The sequence below is a fragment of the Epinephelus moara genome, chromosome 8 (genome assembly GCF_006386435.1).
Source record: "Epinephelus moara isolate mb chromosome 8, YSFRI_EMoa_1.0, whole genome shotgun sequence".
Classification (NCBI taxonomy): Eukaryota; Metazoa; Chordata; class Actinopteri; order Perciformes; family Serranidae; genus Epinephelus; species Epinephelus moara.
The window spans coordinates 6,429,230-6,450,320 of NC_065513.1; the positions used below are offsets into that span (position 1 = coordinate 6,429,230).

The 21,091-nt window shown below is 40.1% G+C and overlaps 1 protein-coding gene and 1 long non-coding RNA gene across 3 annotated transcripts in view; one reads left to right on the forward strand and one right to left on the reverse strand.

Annotated features, from left to right (window-relative positions):
- The window catches only part of LOC126393686 (tight junction protein ZO-2-like), a 139,042-nt gene that overhangs the window by 40,206 nt on the left and 77,745 nt on the right, over positions 1–21,091 (reverse strand). Inside the window, exons 6-12 of the mRNA XM_050049970.1 lie at positions 18,587–18,690; positions 18,196–18,349; positions 10,382–10,487; positions 9,841–9,959; positions 8,910–8,973; positions 5,191–5,341; positions 4,915–5,023 (exon numbers count right to left, since the gene is read on the reverse strand). Coding sequence (XP_049905927.1) covers positions 4,915–5,023; positions 5,191–5,341; positions 8,910–8,973; positions 9,841–9,959; positions 10,382–10,487; positions 18,196–18,349; positions 18,587–18,690 — 807 coding nt within the window. The remainder of the gene's footprint in view (positions 1–4,914; positions 5,024–5,190; positions 5,342–8,909; positions 8,974–9,840; positions 9,960–10,381; positions 10,488–18,195; positions 18,350–18,586; positions 18,691–21,091) is intronic.
- On the forward strand, positions 4,021–5,344 carry LOC126393688 (uncharacterized). Of its 2 annotated transcripts, none has more exons than XR_007570291.1 (3): positions 4,021–4,108; positions 4,921–5,073; positions 5,218–5,344. It is a non-coding gene; the product is annotated as an uncharacterized LOC126393688 (long non-coding RNA). The 2 variants fall into 2 exon arrangements; XR_007570290.1 differs by having other exon boundaries at positions 4,039–4,108; positions 4,904–5,073.

Genomic DNA, 21,091 nt, shown 5'->3' on the forward strand with positions numbered 1-21,091 from the left:
TTGGCACGCGTAATGGAAACCCAACCTGATTTGATTAACACAGCTGCAAACTAATGAGTTCACATCCCTCTCAGCCAACCACAAACAGCCACAGCATCAGATAGGGAGTATATATTCAGCATCTGTCATCTTAGAAAAGTCAAAAGAAAAGAAACAGAGTGAGACTGCGAGAGAGAAAGAGAGAGCGCACGCACGCACGAGAGAAACGCAAAATTGATTTACAACTGTGGTGACCTCCTCCCAGGCTACCTTTGCATCATCAGCCCGTGGAGTTTCTGCTTGCAGTTCCGTATATTCGGACACTGCGAGCTTGGACCGCTGCTGCTCTCTTCTGCCATGGCGAATTGAGTAAACTCTCATTACGCCTTAGCGTGGCGCATTTAAGGGCGAGGAGAGGGGCTCATTTGATTGGTGTGATGTGAATCAGCTGTGTAAAACCCACTCTACGCCTTCTCTCCTCCCTCTTTCTGACTTGCGCAGGTAGGAGGGACGGAGGTGGGAAAGAGGAGTAGCTGCGCCAGCGCGCACGGTGTGCCAAACTTGCAAAATCCGCCTGGCCACACCTAGTTGCCACCTCGCCTGGTCTGCGAAACTAGAGTCCTAAGTGTTAAAACGATTGATGATGTGGGAACCAAATTTCTTACTGAGATGATCTGATCAGCTTTATTTTCTCTGGCATGTTTCATGTGGCATTTCCATTAAAGGTTCCCTGTGGAGCTTTTGACCTCTCGTCGTGCTATAGAGCTGTGAGTGGATCCTGGTTTCATTTATAGTGTGCATACATGTGAGGATGCATATGCATACTGTGCGCACGTGGGTGATGTGATGCACACTCCCACCAATGGTTTCACACTATTTCACCAATCTATAGGTGGTGGCAACATGTCAAGATATGCTGCAATATGCCAGGGAAGAAGAAGACTGCAAGCAAGCATGGATGCAAACAATGCTGGATTAAAAATACTTGTTTTATGATGAAGGAAATGGACTCAACATATTTGTTAGAGCTTGACACACAGTGAGTTTTGGTGAGTAACACACAATGAAAATCTAAATTTTATCCTGAACTAACCAACTCATTTATTGACAGAGCTGTTATTCTGATGTTTAATAATAACTGGCCCCATATCAACAGTGAATTGTAATATTGTGTTGTTTTGTATGAGCTCTAATACAGCCCCCGAAGCCCAGGAGAGACAATGATCACAATCAGACCAGGTTTTGGTCTTAAATCAACACAGCAGTTACTATTTCCCTTATATACAATTACTTGTGATCATAAATCTGAAATACCACTCCTGGGGTCCTTGATTACAACTGAGCCATTTCCATTTGTTGAATAATGTCAATGTGTGCAGTTGAAATCTTAAAAGAACTAGTCAGTGGGGTAGTTTTAGGTTAGACTTTTTTGTTACATGCACTGTTTCAAAGGTCAGGAATGAACTCCTGTGCTCCAATTTCTTATGTCTAATGTCTTATTTGCACAATCAAAACAAAATGTGCATATTTGTGTGACTGTTGCATGGAAATACACTTTACAGCTTGCTCCAGGCTCCTGCGAGGCTTCCTGATTTGATATGTGTGGTCCGACAAAGCGCTGACCCAAAAGGACCAACAGAGGCAACAGTCATACTGACTACAATCCACTGCTGCCAACCCTGGCTGACTGCACACTGTAGACTCAGCTGCAGCATATATTCAGTCTGCTTTCATCTCACACTGATAAAATACATAAAACAAAAGCCTACCCTTGCATAACCTTCCTCTAGTTAAGTACTCATCCAAAAACCTTCAAAGACTACCTGAATTATTTTAAGCAGTGGCTTTGAGTCCACAGGACATGTTTTTTTCTGTCTATTACGAATGTTTTAATGATCCTCTAAAAGCATTTTGGCGAGCAGTCTTTATTGAAACAGCAGCTTTGGCAAAAAATATTAGCCTGATCCATGTGTCATCATGGAGCAGGATTGGGTTGCACCAGGCATTTGTGAATCCATCACTAAGTCCTTAAAAACTGCTCAGTTACAAATTAATAAATTAACAAATCTGATTGCACCATTTAACACAATAAAAGAAAAAATAGCTGAGCATTTTGGAAAATATGCTTGGCCATTTTCTTGCTGAGTTAGAGGAGACTCTTGACACCACTGGCATTAGCGTCCAGTAAATTTGAACCTTAGCTGAAAACTGGAAACAGGGAAAAAAAGCTAGCCTGACTCTGTCAAAAGGTAACAAAATCCGCAAACAAGCACCTCCACCACCCACTAATTAAGCTGTTAGATCTCATTTGTTTAATCTGTACAAAACCTAAGTACTAAAACAACATGTTGTGGTTTTACTGGAGATTATGTGTTAGACTATTTCTTAGCCAGGAACAGTGACTTCCAGAAGTCTTGTCAACCCCCATGAAGTTGCTGAACTCCATGGAGATTCCAGGGAGTGACCATGCAAGAAAGAATCCATATGCTTCATACATGTTTGCAGCAAGGTACTTTTGTAAGTTGGTTTAGTTAGCAGTTACCTGTTATCAGACGTAAATATGCATAACAACTTGTGGTGTTTCCCAAGGTCTTGCCCTGGGTTCTATTTTGTTTGCAGTGTAAAGTATATCCTTGGGCAGAAAATTAGAACATTAAAATTATATTTTATCACTGCTATGCAGATGACATTCAATTGTATATCTCCTTTAACCCTCAAAACATTGCAAAATTTAATATCAGGCAAAAACTACTAGGTGTCAAGGGTCCTCTGATCAGAGCTTGTGGCTTGTTCCTTGTTTCAGGGCTGGAGGGATCAAAAACCAAAGGTTGTCGCCCCTAAACTGTGGAACTGTCACCAAGCTACCAGACTCCCTTTGAGAAAAACAGTAATTTAAGCTTGCTGAACATAGGAACTGCTGGTCTACCACTGACTCGATTGGTTAGTTAGTTTGTGTTATTGCGTGACTTTAATGAATCCAATCTAACCATTTTAAATGCCAAAGTCACACAATAATGCAAACGAAATTACTGATCTATGCAGCGTTAGACCAGCAGCCCCCATGTTCAGCAATGTTAAATAACTACTTTTCTCAGTGGAATCAGGTTTTGAAGAGAGTAATGTAACAGCTTTAGCTCCCCATCGGAAACTACAGTCTGACAGCAAGGTAAGGTGGTGAAAAAATTCTAAATGAAGCATACACTTAAACTGATATTGATTATTTTAGGTGGTACTTGTTTTTAGGTGTCTAAAATAGGTTTTGTTGCTGACCCCTGCACAGCAGAACATTGCTTAGCTGCTGTGTCAGACTCCAGCCTGCTTCTCCAAACTGGGGGCGTGTTGACTAACATCTACTGTATGTAATACACTGACTATGGATAAGTACCTCATACAACCCCACTTCAAAAGATCTAAACTACCCCTTTAAGAAATACCATTATAACTGAAACAAGTTTCAGCTTATGAAAATGTACAAATACACATACATTTGTGTTACTGTGCTTATGAGGACTTTGTATAGTATTTGTCCAGAAATATAAATCTAACCACATCATCCAAAATTCCTTCCTATCCGAAATGAGCCTTACAGTCACCACCCTGACCTTTCTTATCTCATCCGCTACCACACTATTTTCATGTGAGGACTTGCCAGCTCACTCTGATGACCTTAAATGTCCTCTCAACAGTGCTGGGCATTGAAGAGTCGCACAGTTTTCCTATCAGGTCAATGCTCTGCTTCATTGTGTGATGTGTTTTTGCTTTATAAATAGATTTGTCCAATAAAAAGGCCAAAGCCCCCCTTTTTTCAGATCTACAAGCTCAAGGGGCCAATGTGCCGATTATGTAACACAGTTGGAGGCATGTGCCCATGTGTGTCACGGTTGGCTGAACCAAAACTAGCCTGATCTGGTCTAAAAGCCTTGGGGGACCAAGCTGGTATCTCCATCATTAAATGGAAACAACATAGAGAGAGAGAGAGAGAGAGAGAGAGAGAGAGAGAGAGAGAGAGAGAGAGAGAGAGAAGAGAGACTATAGTAAAGAGGTGTGAGTGTGACAGCTGGCAGTGCATTATGGGACAGTACACTGTGTTCTGGGATATTCCACAGGTTGCTGACATGCCTACAACAAAGTAAGTTAAAACTGCTCAGATTAACACCTTCCATTATTTTGGTATTCACAGAGCTACAATACTACAATACTTCCTCATTTCCCTGCCTGTGTGTGGTTCTCAGCTCCAAGCCCAGTGGCTCCTACTGCAGATGGAAATCTTTAAACGAATGAAATAAGGCTCAATCATTTTTTTAAACAGCTGGTCATAGATTTTAACAAATGTAACTCAAACAAGAGTAAACAGTGCATTTGTTGGGGACTATTTTCAGCAGCAGATTAATCCACATTTGGTGCTCTAGTGAGTATTTGGGGCAGCAGGACAGTGCGTGTGTGTGTGTGTGTGTGTGTGTGTGTGTGTGTGTGTGTAGCAGAACGGTTAAAATTGTAAAAAATGTAAAGTTTGTCCTGAGGGTGATACTAGACAAAACCTATAAGCCAAAAGGACTTACTTACTTACTTACTTGGAAACATGAATATGCTCAGTAGACTTCCTGGCAATCTATAAAATTATTAAATTAAGAGATATCTTGAAAGTTATGTGAACATTTTGGCCTGAAGGGTATAAGAAAAAAAGAAAGGTTCATCTTCTGAGGAGCATGAATGTGCTCATAAAATGTCACGCTAACCTGCCTGATCTGATCGACTGTGAAATGTCTTGTCTAAAAATGGAACCTTTGGCTTTATGATGGTAGTGGATGCCAGACGGCTCCTTTTATAGACAGAGAAAAATTGTGTTATTGGTTAAAGGATGAACTGTGTTCTTGATGTCTATTTTATTAATGTGAGAAATGTGACTGACTATGTTTCTGTGGAGGGAATGTTTACCATCAGGTTTGCTCTGTGCCAGGATGGTGACCACTTCCCCTTTAGGAATCTCCAACAGGAAGAGCACTGCTTCTTCTCTCACTACACCTTGAAAATCCACATTGTTCACCTTTAACATGCAAACAAAGGGTACAATAATTAGGACTGTTTGCTATTCAGGTGATAACACTCATTTTTCTTCTGTAAACTCACATTCACAACATAATTTTAACTGTGGCTTGTCTGAGCTTATTATTGTTTATGAAATGTAAATAAGTTCTGTCTTAAGTGGTTTACCTTTAGGATTTGATCTCCGATGCGCAGGCCCTCCTCTTCAGCAGGACTGCCCTCTTGAACACTAGCAATGAAGATGCCAACATCATTACCTCCTGCCAGCCTCAGCCCCACGCTGTCTCCCTTCTGGAAATTCACCATCACTGTGTTCGGTCTACAGGAGGGGACACACATGCTGCCATTAACAATATGTGCCTGGTTTTATTAACATTGTCCCAAAACAGTGCCATACTGTCAAATATCAAATTGTAAATGGAAATAAAATATTCTTTGACTAAAGTGGTCCTGACTGAAGTGTGATTTCAGCCTTGTGCACCTGTTTGATGGGGCAGAATGTATCACATCGGTGTCTGAAAAATTGCTGCAGTGGCCTCAGTGTATATCTTCATATATTTCTGGCTGTGTTGATTTGCTGTATCTCCCATCCAAATTTTCATTTTTCCACTTGTAAATATGGTCAGCATCAACAGGTAGCATACTGACAGGACCAACACCAACATATCCTACCAGGCTGTAAATAAGATGTAAAATGCACGCCAGTTTTTCTATGCTTTTGTGTCAATCTGACTAATGGGAATAACAATTTTTGAAACTGGTTAAGTATTCAGAGAAAGCGCTGCAGCTGGCAGTGGCAAAACAGGCTGCAATGTAACCACTTAAAGCATGTTTTCCCTGTCAATTCACATCCACTAAAAGTGATTGTTTTTGCCTGATAGGCTCAGGTTGTTATTTAAAGTGTCTGGCAACATTATGGAAAGGATCCCTACAGGGACAGACCTGTTTGTTGAAGAGTAAAATCCTTTTTGTTTAACCAGAAACAGCCCTGAATTTGCCCTTTAAATAAGCAGTAATTTTAGCGTGAATAGGGCCAGCATATTTTCACATCTAACTGGGTGAATTAAGGACTAATTTCAACCAAACCAGGTGGTGGTTGTTGGAACAGCAGAAAGACAAAGCAGGACGATGCTTGTAAGTTTTACTTCGTTTTGTTGACTCTGAATGAAGTGTGTTTTATGATGATAAAATTAGTGTTTATTTAAATGAAATCTGGTGGGATTGGCAATAGTGATTTCTGACTGTTTAGGATTAAATAAAATGGAGATTACTCCTTGACAAAAAGCTGTGTAGAAATACGTTCCATAAGATGTCAGACACCTCAAACAATAATCTAAACACATCAGTTGTGAAAACAAGCACTTTTAGTGGACGTACACTGACAGTTCAAACACGCCCCAAGTGGATACATTACAGTCTCTTTCTCCTCCATACTGGACTAATTTCAAAAACTATTTTCCCCATTAGTCATGTACATATTTACTGTCAGTATACCTGTTGCTATATATTCCTCAATGCAATTCTTTGCCTTTGACAGATGTTAAAATGGCAGTATGCAACACATGAAAACATAATTATTTTGGCTTTGTTTTTGAGAAACCATGGCTCTAACACTACAGTTCCCATTAGCAAAGTTTGCCATGGAGAAGAAGCCAGCTGGAGGCATGACTCAGAGCTTTGAAACGCTTTATCATTGCAGTTGAGAACAAAACGCCCACAACTGACCCAGAATTTGAAAGTGAGCTGATTTTATCTGCAGTCTGTTTTGAGTTTTCTCAACACTGCCATCTTTATTGTTGGTGGATTTATAGGTAACTTCTCCTGCTCTTCATTTACCTTTAACCTTTAAAAAACATGGATCGACTTCCCTACAGTACCTTGGTGGCCTTCTCTCCTCCAGTGCTGACACAGAGAAAATACATCGTTAAATCAGCTGCGTCAGCGTTAGAGAACTGAGAACATGCAAGTGGAAACAACACTGTTCATTTACAAGACAGTAATTCATCCCACTCTGCTGTATGGACCAGATACCTGGTCTGTATTGCTAATTCAGCCAGCAGAGTTTCATGTCACATAACAATGTCTATGGGGAAAATAAAATAAAAAGATTTTTACTTTTTAATTAAAATACTGGAGCTCATTCCAACTCTACTGTTTTCTGTTGTTTCCAATTAGCAGTAGTGGAAAATAACAAAGTATGTTTACAAGGACTGTACTTAACTATAATATTGAGGTATTACTTCACTTGAGTATGTCATTTTCCTGACACCACACAAGCAGTCACCTCAGTCCTCTCAGGGAGACTTCCCACTCACTGGGTTTGGTTCCTTTATGTCTGCCAGCATCCACACACCACCTTTCCCACACAGCACACTGAATTACTCACATCACTGACCTCACTGACACCCATTTATCATCTTCTTTTAAAAATTGAATTCATGTTGAAAATGAGTCCATTCATTTCAGTGCATTAATATACAAGTAAAAAAAGCACTAAAGCAGCCATTTTCTGCATACTGAGTACTTTTAGTACAAATTTTTGATATGTTTGTAGTTTCACTAGCCAGAGTATTTTCTAGTATATTTATCCTCTTTGGATCAGTAAAGACTTTGTATACTTCTTCCGCCATTGATTGTTAGTAAGCGAAAGTAAAGTACATGAGTTCCTGTATACAAACAGCTTGTTCTCATTCTCAGGTTGTCAATTACGGACACTTTGTCATTCAGTACAGCATGTGATATCAACAGCAAAGGGAGCGTTCAGTGGTTTAATGAGACACACCAGGCTTTCAACTAACTTATTTGTGAACCCATCCATGGCAATACTTGACACTGAGAATAACTGAGGTAGTATAAAGAGCAAGAGAGTCCACCTAGGATAGGAGGGATGGGAGGTGGATGGGTCAGACAAAACTGGACTTTCACCACGAAGGCCAGAGTTTGTGTCCCATTTGAAATCAAAAGCCAAGGTTATTAAATGTAATAAACATACCTACGTCCCGTGTGAAACCAAATTTTACCATTGTTTTAATTAAACATTACATAATTTATGTACGGTTGTCGTCTCACAGACGTCACCCACTGAAATAAATGAATCATGTTACATAACAAAGATACTTATTTTAACCAAAAACATAATCTTTTTCTCTAAACCTAACTAAGTGTTGTTGCCTGAACCTAACAGTGACTTTTTCATTGCGTCAACTACACGTTACAAAGTAATAAAACTGTGCGTCACATAGACACGCAAAAGGCTGCCCTGAGACACTGAGGGGCATGACAAAGTGTCCGTATTTGACGCCATTGAAATGACAACAGGTTGATGCTAATTGCCAAAACAGTATCATATGGCAATTACTACAGTACACACTATATAGTTAGTGTCACAGAGCAGGGTGAACAGAGCTGCTGCTCATAGTTGTAATGATTTGACCTTTACACTGTGGAAAGAAGTGACATCATTATATGCTGCTGTGGAGTCTTGCAGGTCTTTATGTGTCATGTCATGATGTCAACCAGAGTCTAAAATACACCTGACTATATACACTTTTTTATACATCCCCATCACCAACAGTAAGTCAAGTTGAAGACAGTTCCTGCAGCGGTGCTGTTCTAAATGCCAAGAGCAGAGCTCAAGCCATAACATAATCATTTCCAATGTATTCAGTGCCCAGAGACATGAAACATACTGTACATTCCTTGAGTTGGCACAATTAGTATGGGTTGAGGTGGATTCATGTACTGAGGATGTCAAGGCCTCAGAATAATTCTGGTCTGATGTACAAACCCTTTCACATGATTATGAATAAAACATAATTAAGGGGGGGAAACAAGACAAGAAAAAGTCAAAGTATAAACACTGTGAGGTGAGAAAAAGACAAAGTCACCCGTATATTTTCTCATCTTCTGGACTTGGTCGGAGGAGAATCTTGGGCGTGGCTGTTACAGCAGCTGTTGATAAGAACATCAGAAGAGTCAATCAATCAATCAATCAATTTTATTTATAAAGCCCAATATCACAAATCACAATTTGCCTCACAGGGCTTTACAGCATACGACATCCCTCTGTCCTTATGACCCTCGCAGCGGATAGGGAAAAACTCCCCAAAGAAAACCCTTTAACGGGGAAAAGAGTGTTGTTAATATCCACTATGCTTACACCAACATGTTTGTCAGTTAAAGTAAATGTATAATGAAGCTTTGGAAATGACCAAACGATTTAAAGGCAGCCTTTTACTGGAGAAAAATGATGCAGAATGGACTGTCAGAGTTTAGAGAGCAGCTGATTCAGATTTTTTTCTGAGATAGTGACATAAGCCCCATTTCCACCAGGCAATCCGGTACGGTTCAGTTTAGTTCGGTACACATTATTTTCATTTCCACTGTGAAAAGTTGTAGATGGTATGAATGGAACCATTCCTTACGTCCGCATTTTTGGTAACCCCTCTGTTGGAGTACCAAACACACAGATTTGGTGCTAAAAGGTGGAGCTGTGAACACTGCAGTCCACTGGTCGATGCAGCTCCAAATCTGTGCTGAGATTTGGTTTCAAAGCTGCACTAATCAATATCTTTTATGTTAGCAGTGGATCAAAGGACTTAGTTTGATGTGAAAGGTTTTGCTTGTAGTAACAACACCTACTAGGAGAGACACCTACCAAGCTGCAGACCACTGTTCAAGACTAACAAACAACAAAACTGGTTGTGTTTTAGCAACCCATCTGTTTTTGCAGGGGGAAAGTGCCACGAAAAGCGTGTTAATGTAAGGACTGTGATCCTGCCATGGTAGACGGAGGTGGATGGTGTTGTGAGTGATAACCTGGAGGCTCCTCAATGTGCGGTGTGTCTTTGTTCAGCTCGGCTGAGGCCTGGGGATCTTCGGGAACTCTGAACGGGGAGGCCATCGCTGACATCTCGGCTGTCCTCATGGGCTCTTCCCTATTACACACAACCACATGCACACACACAAACAGGATGAGAGACTTTAAAGGGACTACAAGATGTAACAGCAACTGATTAAAGCCTGAGTAAGCTAACTTAGCTCATGTACTGCAGGAGGTGGACAGGAATACAGTAAAAGCTCACATACATTTCAAGAAGGCAATAGGTACTAACAAGATACCTTATTAGCTAACTTCAATTAGTGCTCATCAGAGCATTTTGACATCTTTGGAAAAGTCAAATGTGAGTCTCAAGTCAATCAAGAAAAATCTATGTCAAGTCTTGGGTCAATGTCGCAGTCCGTGAGGACATATTTCTAGTTAGGTCACACATCTACATAACCAAACTGGAAGTCAGTTGGTTCAGGTATTACATTTTCTGGATTTTAACTTATTAGTCAAAACTTTCACCCAACCTACCTGGGGTTGTCTCTTTCATTAGAAGAGTGGGAGGACAGGTCAGACTGGCGGGACCTCCTCTCTTCTGGGGGAGAATAGGAATGGTATGACTCCATCTCTGATATGTCTGATAGACAGACAAACAGACAAACATCTCAGTTAGACACAGAGACTTCTTTCAAGTTAAATCCCCCACCACCACCACCACCAGCAGCAGCAGCAGTAGTAGAAAAAGGCTGCCTCAAGAAGCCCCAACACCAGCTAATTATCGCCTTGGACAGGATGAGGACATTATTAGAGATGTTTTTGTCAAAATGATGAGGACAAACTCTGGTGCCACAGCTCAATACTCAGGATAAAAGCAGCTGTTTCTCCATCCAAACTTTGTGTAAAAACAGCATTATTGTTCAAATTTGTGTAAAAACACTGAATGTTTTTATATTATTTTCTGACCTTCCAGTGTATATATATATGATGATTAGCAATGGGTGCAATACACTGTAGTGAAGATCCTGGTTGGTTTGGCAACACCATGTTATTGGTTATGTGTGTTTTAATATTTAGGGCCCACAGGTCTGTGCTCATGCTTTATGATACCGAACATGTAGAAGCACAAGGAAGTATTAAAAAATTTTCTTGACACTTAGAACATATTAAGGCCCTGACATACCAAGCCAACAGTTGACCATCAGTCAATGTTGGGCAGTGGTTGAGTGTCTATCACCTTAGTTGGTGCTGTGTGTTCCAAACTGTTGCCCCACATCGGCCCATGTGGGGTAGGTAAAGGTAAGGTAAGAATATTTTTCTTAAGCCATTAAACTCTTTTGCAGAAATGTTTCCCGATGGTTTCTGATATTGTTCACTGGCGCACGGTAAATATGCTCTATTCTTTTAAGATGGGATTGTGTTGTTAATGTGCTAAATGGCTAACTAGCACCAAGATTTCTCTTTTTGAATGATGAATACAGACCAACACTGTCTGCTGGTGAGGAGAGTTATTTCCTCTCATGGGGGCACAGAGCGTAGATTGTTGGCTGGTTGGCTATCCACTGTAGTCTTTGTGGTGTGTTCATGTGACACTTTTTGGCCGAGACACAGGCAACGTGAGGCAATGCAGCAGTTGGCTTTCATTGCCACTAGTTCTTAGAAGTTGGTTTGGTGTGTCTTGGGCTTCAGAGGGATGACGTCCCATCTGGCCTGGAAACACCTTGCTACACCCAAAAGTTCCTGGAGGATGCGGCTGGGAAGAAGGACGTCTGAACTAGCTTGCTGTCGTTGCCAGTTCACATTCAAATAAAAGATAAAAGAAAGATGGATGGATACAAATATACTGAATGTTATTGAAAACCTGCTGGCCATGAGTACTATCAAAAAAGAGGTTTGAGATAATGTATATCTTAAAGATTGTAACTTAAAGAGATACAGTAAGACTAATTCATGTTCGGACACTTTCAAGAAATGCTTTCTAAAGATCAATGAGGCAACCACTGCAATGCCAGTATGAGGGTAGGTCTGACCTCAAGGGAGTATCTCTACTGCTTTGGAACCCAAAAACAAGCTGGTCCAAAGTGCTTACACACAGTCCGGCTCTCCACAGAGAGCGCCTGGCTTTCATTTGGTCCCTATGTTTTTTTTTTTCTTTTCATTTGAAGTGAACATGGGTGGGAGGCTCTTTGATTTTGCTGCTTTTATCCATCAGAGTGTGACACGCAGCACACTGCTCTGAGGGGAGAGAGGTAGGGAGGCTGACAACAGAAGCTTTAACAGGAGCCAGTACACCAAGAAACCAGAAACAGAAGCAACATTTGACGACTCAGGTGTGAGAGGACAATCCAGGGAACCACATAAAAGAGAACAAATAAAAGAGTGCCAAGAAATCTGTTCCCCGGAAGACAACACGCCGTCATAAACCAGCAGACAAAAAGAGATTGTCGCTTGGAAAGGGAGAAGGAGAGGGGGGCAGGGTCAGCTGGGGGTCTGGCACAGCCATGTTTCACGTGGTGACATATAGTGCATATTAATTAGTTGGATTAGGGTTAGAGAGACATTCTGCATGCAGGGCTGTAACCAGAAAAAGCACCAATGAGACATTGAAATGAAAGAAAGAGAGACAATGTAAGACAGAAGGTGAGAGAGACAGAAAAAGAGAAATGTGAAGATAACATGTCAGACCTGATATGGGCAAGTGTCAGCCAAACAACATCCATCATTCAGATATATGTCAATACCAAACTGAGACTGTGTGATGGTGTAGAAGACTCCATCACAAAGACCCACACAGTTTTTTTCCATCTGCCCTCTAGAGGCAGGACATGAGGATGGCGATATGGGTCGGTCTATCTCATCTGTGCGTCCATCACACACTCCAGAGCAAGAACATCTTCACAACAGCAGGACAGATTGGATATTCCTCGTCCCAACAGAATCTGTTTTGTTTTTGGTGACCTCTTAACCTTTCCCCTAGCGCCACCATCAGCACAACATTTCTACCAATTTCAGTCTCTACTGTGGAAATATTTGAAATGTAACAAGTAGCTGAACAAACAGGGCTAAAGACAGATGCCCATATACCACTGTCTCTTAGCGGAGCAATGGACCTCTGGTGGTCCTTGGTGATGCAAGGGGTTTGTGGAAGATGTTTGAAATAATATGTTGGTGGCTTGGAGGCTTTTAATATGCAGCAGATATCAATGAGCCTGATTAACCAGATGGTATTTTTGACAGGGCTTCAGATATGTCTTACTGAACCCTCCAGGACAAAAGGTCCAGCACCCCAAAAAGTCAAGAGCCACTTTTCTACATCATACCTAAAATTTCAGCTATGAGAGAAATCTATTTTCTGTTACTTAAGCACACATATTACCTTTTGCTTACAACCGTATTTTATGTGTTTTTTCAACATGTTTCCCTTCTGAGTACATTCATGTTACTCAGAGGATGAATCTTTTAATTTTAATGACTCCATGACCTTTCCTCTAGTAGCACCCCCGGGTGGCAACACAACTGTGAGGCTTAAGAGAAATTAAATCCTCTTCCACCTAACACTTTCATAATGTTGGGTGAAATTATCATTGAAGCTGCTGGTGGAACTTTACATGTTTAATCTTGTTTTTGTATTAATCTAACTAATCTAACTAATACTAATAATTAAAGGTTTCCTTTAATTTCTTCAAATATTCAGCCATGACAGCAAAAATCTTTTATAACACACCAAGCTATGCTCTCTGTGCTCCACCACAACTAACGTTTTCCAGCACTTCTCTCTCCGACTCTCACCCGTAGGTCTGCTGTTGTATTTATGCAACAAGTCACATCTCGCTTGATTTCAGAATGAGACTTCTCGTTACCGGGACTTGGTTAAACACAATAGCAAAACAGATCAAGCGAAAGGTAAAGAAACAGGCTGTTTCACATATGTTTCATATAGGTTTTCCTACAAAAAGCTGTGCACCCAAAATCATTGAATACCATGTTTTTTGAAAGGCTATGATCACGTGACTAATGCACTGACGGCAGTAAACAAGGAAGAGCTCATAAGGAGGCAGGTTGGGGTGGTGGATGTGTCACAAAAAAAAAAAGATTTTCACCCAGGACCCCCTGGAGTTGCGTATTTGGATCTGTATGAACTTAGAATCAATTTAGGGTATGTCCTTCACCATCTTTTCCTAAACCTAACCACAGTAACTTTACTTGCCTAAAACTAACTGTTACTTTGCGTTAATTATGTAAAGAAAAACTTTTTATGTCTCTGTAGGGATCCTTTCCATAATGTTGTTGGACACTTATAATAACAATCTGAGCCTGTCAGTGGCAAAAACAAACACTTTGAGTGAACGTAAATTGACTGGTGTTGAGCGGCTACTGACTGCAGCAGTCTCCCTCAATACTGGACCAAATTCAAAAATTGTTGTCTCCATTAGTCACTTGACACAAACATGGCAAAAGAATGGTCCAGATTGTAAAATACCAAAGTTTCTATTTAATATGTGCTATGTCACAGAACATTATTCTTATTTTCCCTATATTGTGGGTAGATGCAAATTACAACAATCTGTCCTTGAAACTTTAAGGGAAATTGTTAAGAAAACATAGAAATGTTAACTTAAAATCTAACTGCTCCTGAACAATTTTTATGTTAGGTGAGAATTACTGTTTCTGTTTTGACCCTTCTTTGTGCTTAGCATTAGCTGTACACACACGCTCCACACAGATGCTTACAAGCCCAGCCAGCAGACTGCACAGACTATCTCCAGGCTCCAGGCTGGGGCCATCAGTGAATTATGGTGAGCCTGACAGTGCAGCGAGAGGTGTGCATGTGGAATGAGAGTTTGCGTGAAGTGGAAATGCAGCAAGAGACAACAGGGAGGTGATGAGAGTTCAGATATACCACCTGGACAGACAACGGCAAGTTGCTACACTGTTAGGACAGATCATTAATATGTTATTACACTGAAGACTCAACAACATCTTACCCACTTTATGAGCCACGCTTTGTCATGCAACATTCTGTATTCACAAAAATAAATCATCACCCTGCAACATCATGATTCAATATTCAGGCAATACTGTAAAATGAAGCACATTCATCTGATGGCAGCTTACTGACTTCTTCCACTGGCCATATTCAACTTCTATACTTAATGAATCACACAATTCAAAGTACATGATGTGATTTAATTGTGTTTATTTATTCAGGAAAATGAATCATGTATTAAAAAGTTAAAGATTTAGAGCAGTATAAAGAGAAGTGCAAAAGGTGTGAAAGCTTTACAACTTAGTCAGGTTGGGTCACAGCCGTTTTACAGCTTAGAGAAAGGCAACAGAGTGTTACACATGCTGTGTCTTGGGTGGTCCTTCATCTAAAAGTATGACATATTATCTGGAAGAGAAAACACAGAGAAAGATTGCACTTTTGAGCGATTACAGGGATCGCTTCTGCTTGTCAAGATGAGCACTTTTAAATCAATATGATCAGTTCAGTTTCCAGTTGGGCTGGAGGTTTTTCCTAAGAACCTCTCAGCCAGCAGTAGGGTCCTGATTACATCCTGACCTGCCAGTGACCTCTCTCTTTTTTTACAGTCATACACAGAAGCTGAGCAGCTGCAAGCAGAAACTTAAGACTGCTTAATTTCAGGTGGTATTTTTAGTTGCTTGAATGCATGATATTTTCAACCTTTGTATGTGTAAACATGATTGTAACTAGGAAACAGTTGAAATAATGCCAATGGACACTTTGTTTTAATTATAAATCCTTTCATTAATTATACTGTGTTTGGTACGGAGGCTCAAGTGTGTCACAAGGAATAATTATTACCTTTTCTCATTGGTTAATTATAATTCATCAAGCACAATACCTGTTTGTGTTTAAATGATGTAGTTAAAATTAATAAAGTAATAACTAATTTAATTTAAATAAATATGCTGTGCAACACTAATATTTTTGCCTTCATGCATTTATTTATGAATAAATAAATAAAAAGCCTTAGGATACATTAGTTACTTAGCAAGTCTTCAGAGATTTCTTTTTCAGAAGCTGAGGGCTTTTTTGTTGTTGTTGTTTTCTTAATTATTTTTATAAAAATGTATTTCTGGGTTCTCGTTGTAGGACAGGAAGCAAGTGGCTCAATAACACTCTCTACTGTATACAAACAGTTGTACCATTTATGATATTTTCTTTGCTGGCAATATTACTAGGAACTGTCAAATCAGCATGTAGGAGTGAGTGTTGTAATACTGTGCCTGGTGATAATAATAATAATAATAACAACTAGAATTACTGCCTTGCTGTTGTATACTTCTGCAGACCACTCAAGTTGCACTTACAATTTACATCCATGTCTGTGAAAACATGGATGCTTCACACACATCTTCCCCACGGTAGCACAGAAGATCTATACAATCAGTACAGTTTCAAGATTAGTGTCACCAAATCAGTATCTGACCAAATGTCTCCCCCTCTGTTCCTCAGATATGACGCTGAGTAATGGCAAGAAAAGTATTTTTGCGTTATGCATTATGATACCAAAGTGAAGATGACCTTTGACCTTTTGGATATAAAATGTCAGCACTTCATCATACCTATCCTATTAGACGTGTGTGAAATTTTGTCATAATTAGTGTAAGAATAACTGAGTTATGGCCAAAAAAACATGTTTTGTGAGGTCACAGTGAATGTGAACTTTGACCTTCAACAAACAAATTTTAATCATTTCGTTCTTGAGTCCAAGTGTACATTTGTGACAAATTTGAGGAAACCTGCTTAAGGCCTTCTTGACATATTGCGTTCACGAATGAGATAGATGCAAGGTCACAGTGACCTTGACCTTTGACCACCAAAAAATCAATTAAGTTCATTGCTGAGTCCAAGTGGATGTTTGTGCTAACTTTAAAGAAATTCCCTCATGGTGAGCTATCACGATCACAAGGATGGGACGGACAGACATATGTACGGACATATGTACAGACAGACGTATGGATGTACGGATGGGCAACCTGAAAACACAATACCTCCGACCACAGCTATCACCGGCACGGAGGCATAAAAATAATAATAATCTTCAGTTTAACACTGAAAAACTAGGCACATGAAGAGGTGATCAAAGACTTTAGCACCCCTTGAAATTACCAGGAAACCTTTTAGAATGTGAAAGAATTTAGATTCATTGGCGCTATAATCACTGCAAAACTTAAATCAATCAATCTTAAAATTTTGACTGATTAGATTTTTTTAAGTTTTAAGGGAAGCTATGTTCCAGTTTTGCAGAGAAGTTATGGTTGGAGTGCCACATTCAAATCTGTCACAGTTAAATTTGGTTGCCTGACTACTGCTGAAAAGAAAAAGAAAAATAGTTCAGAGTGCATCCTAAATGACGGCTCTCTCCTTTTATCTCTGTCTTTAAAAGGCTCTGATCATTGATGGAGATGATTCCAGCTCTGTGAAGGAATACACCCTGGGAGGAGGATTAAAAAACTCAAATCTAGGTTCAGAAAAACAGCAGTCACTGAAGCTTTTAGACTGCTGAATGGTAAACCTTTGATTTACATGTTGTTTTGAGCTAATTATTTATTTCCATGAAGGTTTTCATAATATGATGTGTTAAATGTTGTTGAATATATATGCTGCTGTTCATATGTTCAATGATAAACTGAACTGAATAAATATGAATAACTGTTTTAACAGCATTATTTAAATGCTAATTTAATTCATCACTATGTTAATGATCTCAGTGAAGGAAAAGATTCTATTTACCTACTGACCTTTGAAAATCAATTATTATTCTGGTGGCACACTTAAACCTCCATAGCTTGGGGCAGTTCTGACTAGCTTTATTTCTTTGGTCCTGTCAGTTAAAAACAGCACATATGATACATATACCATATGAGTGTGCAATTTAATGGGGCATCTAAACTCTTACAACTGAAAGACCAATCCTAACTCTAATCTGAGTCTTATACCAGCGTGCTTTATGCTGAGACTTCCTCCTGAGCTGGACCTATCATATCTGCTACAGCTCAGGCTTTTCACACTTAGGTTGCTAAGATCAACTTGCAGCAGTCCATGTATATTTTAAGCTAAATAAGAGGTCAAGTATTAGTTATCCCCCTGATCTGATTTAATTGAAGGGTCATTTTTGACACTCTGGGGCTTCTATAGTTCTCTGATTATGGAATAAGTTCATAGATGAAGAGAATAATTTGATGTATCTCCACCCAGAGCACCACAACAGCTTCAGACCTGAGGGAGACCCTGTAGTTACCCTATACACTACAGTGTACAAACATCCCTGTGATTTAACACTAACCCTGTTGGTCAGGCCACGCTTTCAGTGACTCACCGTCATTATCAGAGTCGGAGTCTGCGAGGGGGGGGATGCGGACGAGGATCTGACGGTGGTCTCTCTGGACCACCAGCTGCAGCTTCCCCCTTGACTTCTCTATCAGCTTCCCAGCGTCATGCAGAGAGAGGTTCTCTGTCACTGTCCCGTTGATCTGCGCGCGCGCACACACACACACACACACACACACACACACACACACACACACACACACACAGTACAGGCAGTCAGAAGCTGTGGCAGCTCTGATAAAGGAGCCAGGGGTGTTTCTGTCCCGCATATGTATCTTAGGAACACCTGGAGGGTCCCAGGACCCCAGGTTGGAACCACTGTGCTAGATGACTTGTCTGTGATGGATGTGTGACTGTACTGTGAATAACTGTGTGTGCACCTTGAGAATGATGTCTCCCTCCTGCAGGTTCCCATCTTTGGCAGCCAGGCCTGTACTGGTCATCTGTTTGATGAAGATCTGACTCCCCAGACGTAGACCATACTCTACAAACACACACAAAAGACACAAAACATCACAGTTACTGCAAACCCCTGCTGGAACTGACTCAAGATAATTTAGGTTCTTGACAAAATAGGAGGTGAATGCAGATCAGCCGATCATTTGGATGCCTGGATGGATTTTTGAACACATCATGGTGGGTACAAATTCATCCAGCTAATCACTGGTCTGTACATCATTTGTTCTATGGCATTTAGATGAGGTGTTAAGAAGTGACCATGTTTTGCAATAAAAGCCAATATTACTGTTAGATAGTACTATAGTTAGCTTAACCATGTAACCATCGATGCAATTTACAGTTGCAGTCAAGTGGTTGTATACTGCACTCTGTACAGTGATATGGGAATAACCCTGTGCTGCTGCAGCAGCTATGGGAGTTTAAAGGTACTCTATGCAAAATTAAGAGCGTATGAGTTATCTGCACACAATGAACAGCGCTAACCAATGGCAACAGTGCTGACTGAGCTAACAGTGTTAACCAGGGGTGAACTGGAGGGTGGGTGCTACGTTTCTATGATTCCGCCATATTAGCATAGTGCGAATCAGCAGTGATGAGCTAGCCAGTGGGATACACACACGCACCAACATTATCACTTTGTAATCCAGAGTTGCATCATACAAGTTATTTATAATGTAGAGTTAAGACAGAACGCAAAATGACAGCCATTTATACACTTTTTGGAAACTGGGTGTTGCATGAAGAATTTGGAGCGCAGTCAAAAGTTTAATAAAACGTTAGTCATGGAACTCTGACACTGGGGCCAGTGCTTTTTGTTTGTTGACTGTTTCACAGTCAATTTTTTTTTTTTTTTTTTTTTTAGAAAAATAGAAATAATTTGCTATCAGCTCCTAAAGGGACTTATGAAACTTGTCAGTTGGAGAGCAGTTTTCCAGAGGAGGACGCACAATTTGGAGGACATGTGCTACACATCAACAAGTCCTGCTTCAACAACATCGATCAGGTCTTGCATCTACAAAGTTAGTCAATGTCTTTTTCATATTGCCAAGAATGTTTGATATCAAACTGATGCTCAACAGGCTGTCTAACTAGTTTTAATATGTCATTTATCAGTGAGACAGTGATAGCTCAAACAGAGAATAGCTCAAACCGTTAGGCCCCGATCACACAGACCGTTTTGCAGGTTGGAAAACACAAGGCCACTAGTATAAAAAAAGGCTTGCTGCGCCTTTTTATTGTTGTCAGACAACCACGCCATCACCTCCTTACCCTAACCTTCCTGTGTAATTAATCTACAGCTTATTTATTTATTTATATATATTATTTCACAGTAATTAGTAGCTAGTTCCTAAAATAGACAGGCAGAGGGTGCTTGCTCAAGGACTGGTTGAGGGTGAGAGGCTGTCAACACATAGTTTGAGGGGCACAGGGATATAGAGATCTGTGTGTGTACATGAGACCCTAGAAAAGAGGGCGGAGCACAGGGAGTACCACCAGTTGGTCCAGGGCTGTATAGCTCTGGGTAACCAGCAACTACTTCCACCAGTTTCTCTTCCATTGATTAGCAACTGTAAATGTGTTGTCGTGACCACCACAGAAGGCCCGCCTCTCAAATCATCCAATTGGACAATGGGAAAAAAGCAGAGATGACTTTTCTGCTCTGAGTTGAATTTTTTTTCAACTTGAAGAGTTCAGAGTGATCCAGCAAAAAACGAGTTTAGAAACACGAGGTGCGTAGCAACGCAAAAACAGCAAGCAAAAAGGTTAATTCCCATTAAAAACAATTACAAAAAGCATCCTCCTGCTGCTAAAATGCTTTCTGTGTGATCGGGGCCGTGAGCCTATATCTATAAGCAGTTTTTTGTTGTTTTATTTTGGTAACAAATGGTTTGCATCTGAGGACTTACATTCTGGTTAATACATATTGATATATTGATATTGGAATATTTTACTTCCTGATAACAACATTGGCCCAGATTGATGAGGCTCTAATCTCAGATGCTGTCATGTTTGGTAAGCATTAGGGGAAGTCAAGAAACCAGATTTAAGAATTTTACTTTATTGCCACAGCTCAAAGCAGATGCTAGTAAGCTGTTTTTTCTTTGCCGCACAACATCTCATAGGCTCATTTCTCTGGGTCATCCAACAGGACGGTAGCAGTTTTCATGTTGACACTGGCCTTTTAAAAAATTTATTTAATTTTGATCTCTTCAAAGTTTATTGGTTATCAGGCATAATATTCATAGAAATTCATATTTTAAGCAGATGTCTGTAGCCCACAGAATAATAAAGTTCTAATGTTAATTGCATTGAAGACTAATATTTTCGATAATTTTTAAACTGCTAAATGAAGTTATTGTTTTATCTAATGTGCCTGTCGACAGTAAACTGTAGATTGATCTAAAGTAACACCCTGTACAGAATGT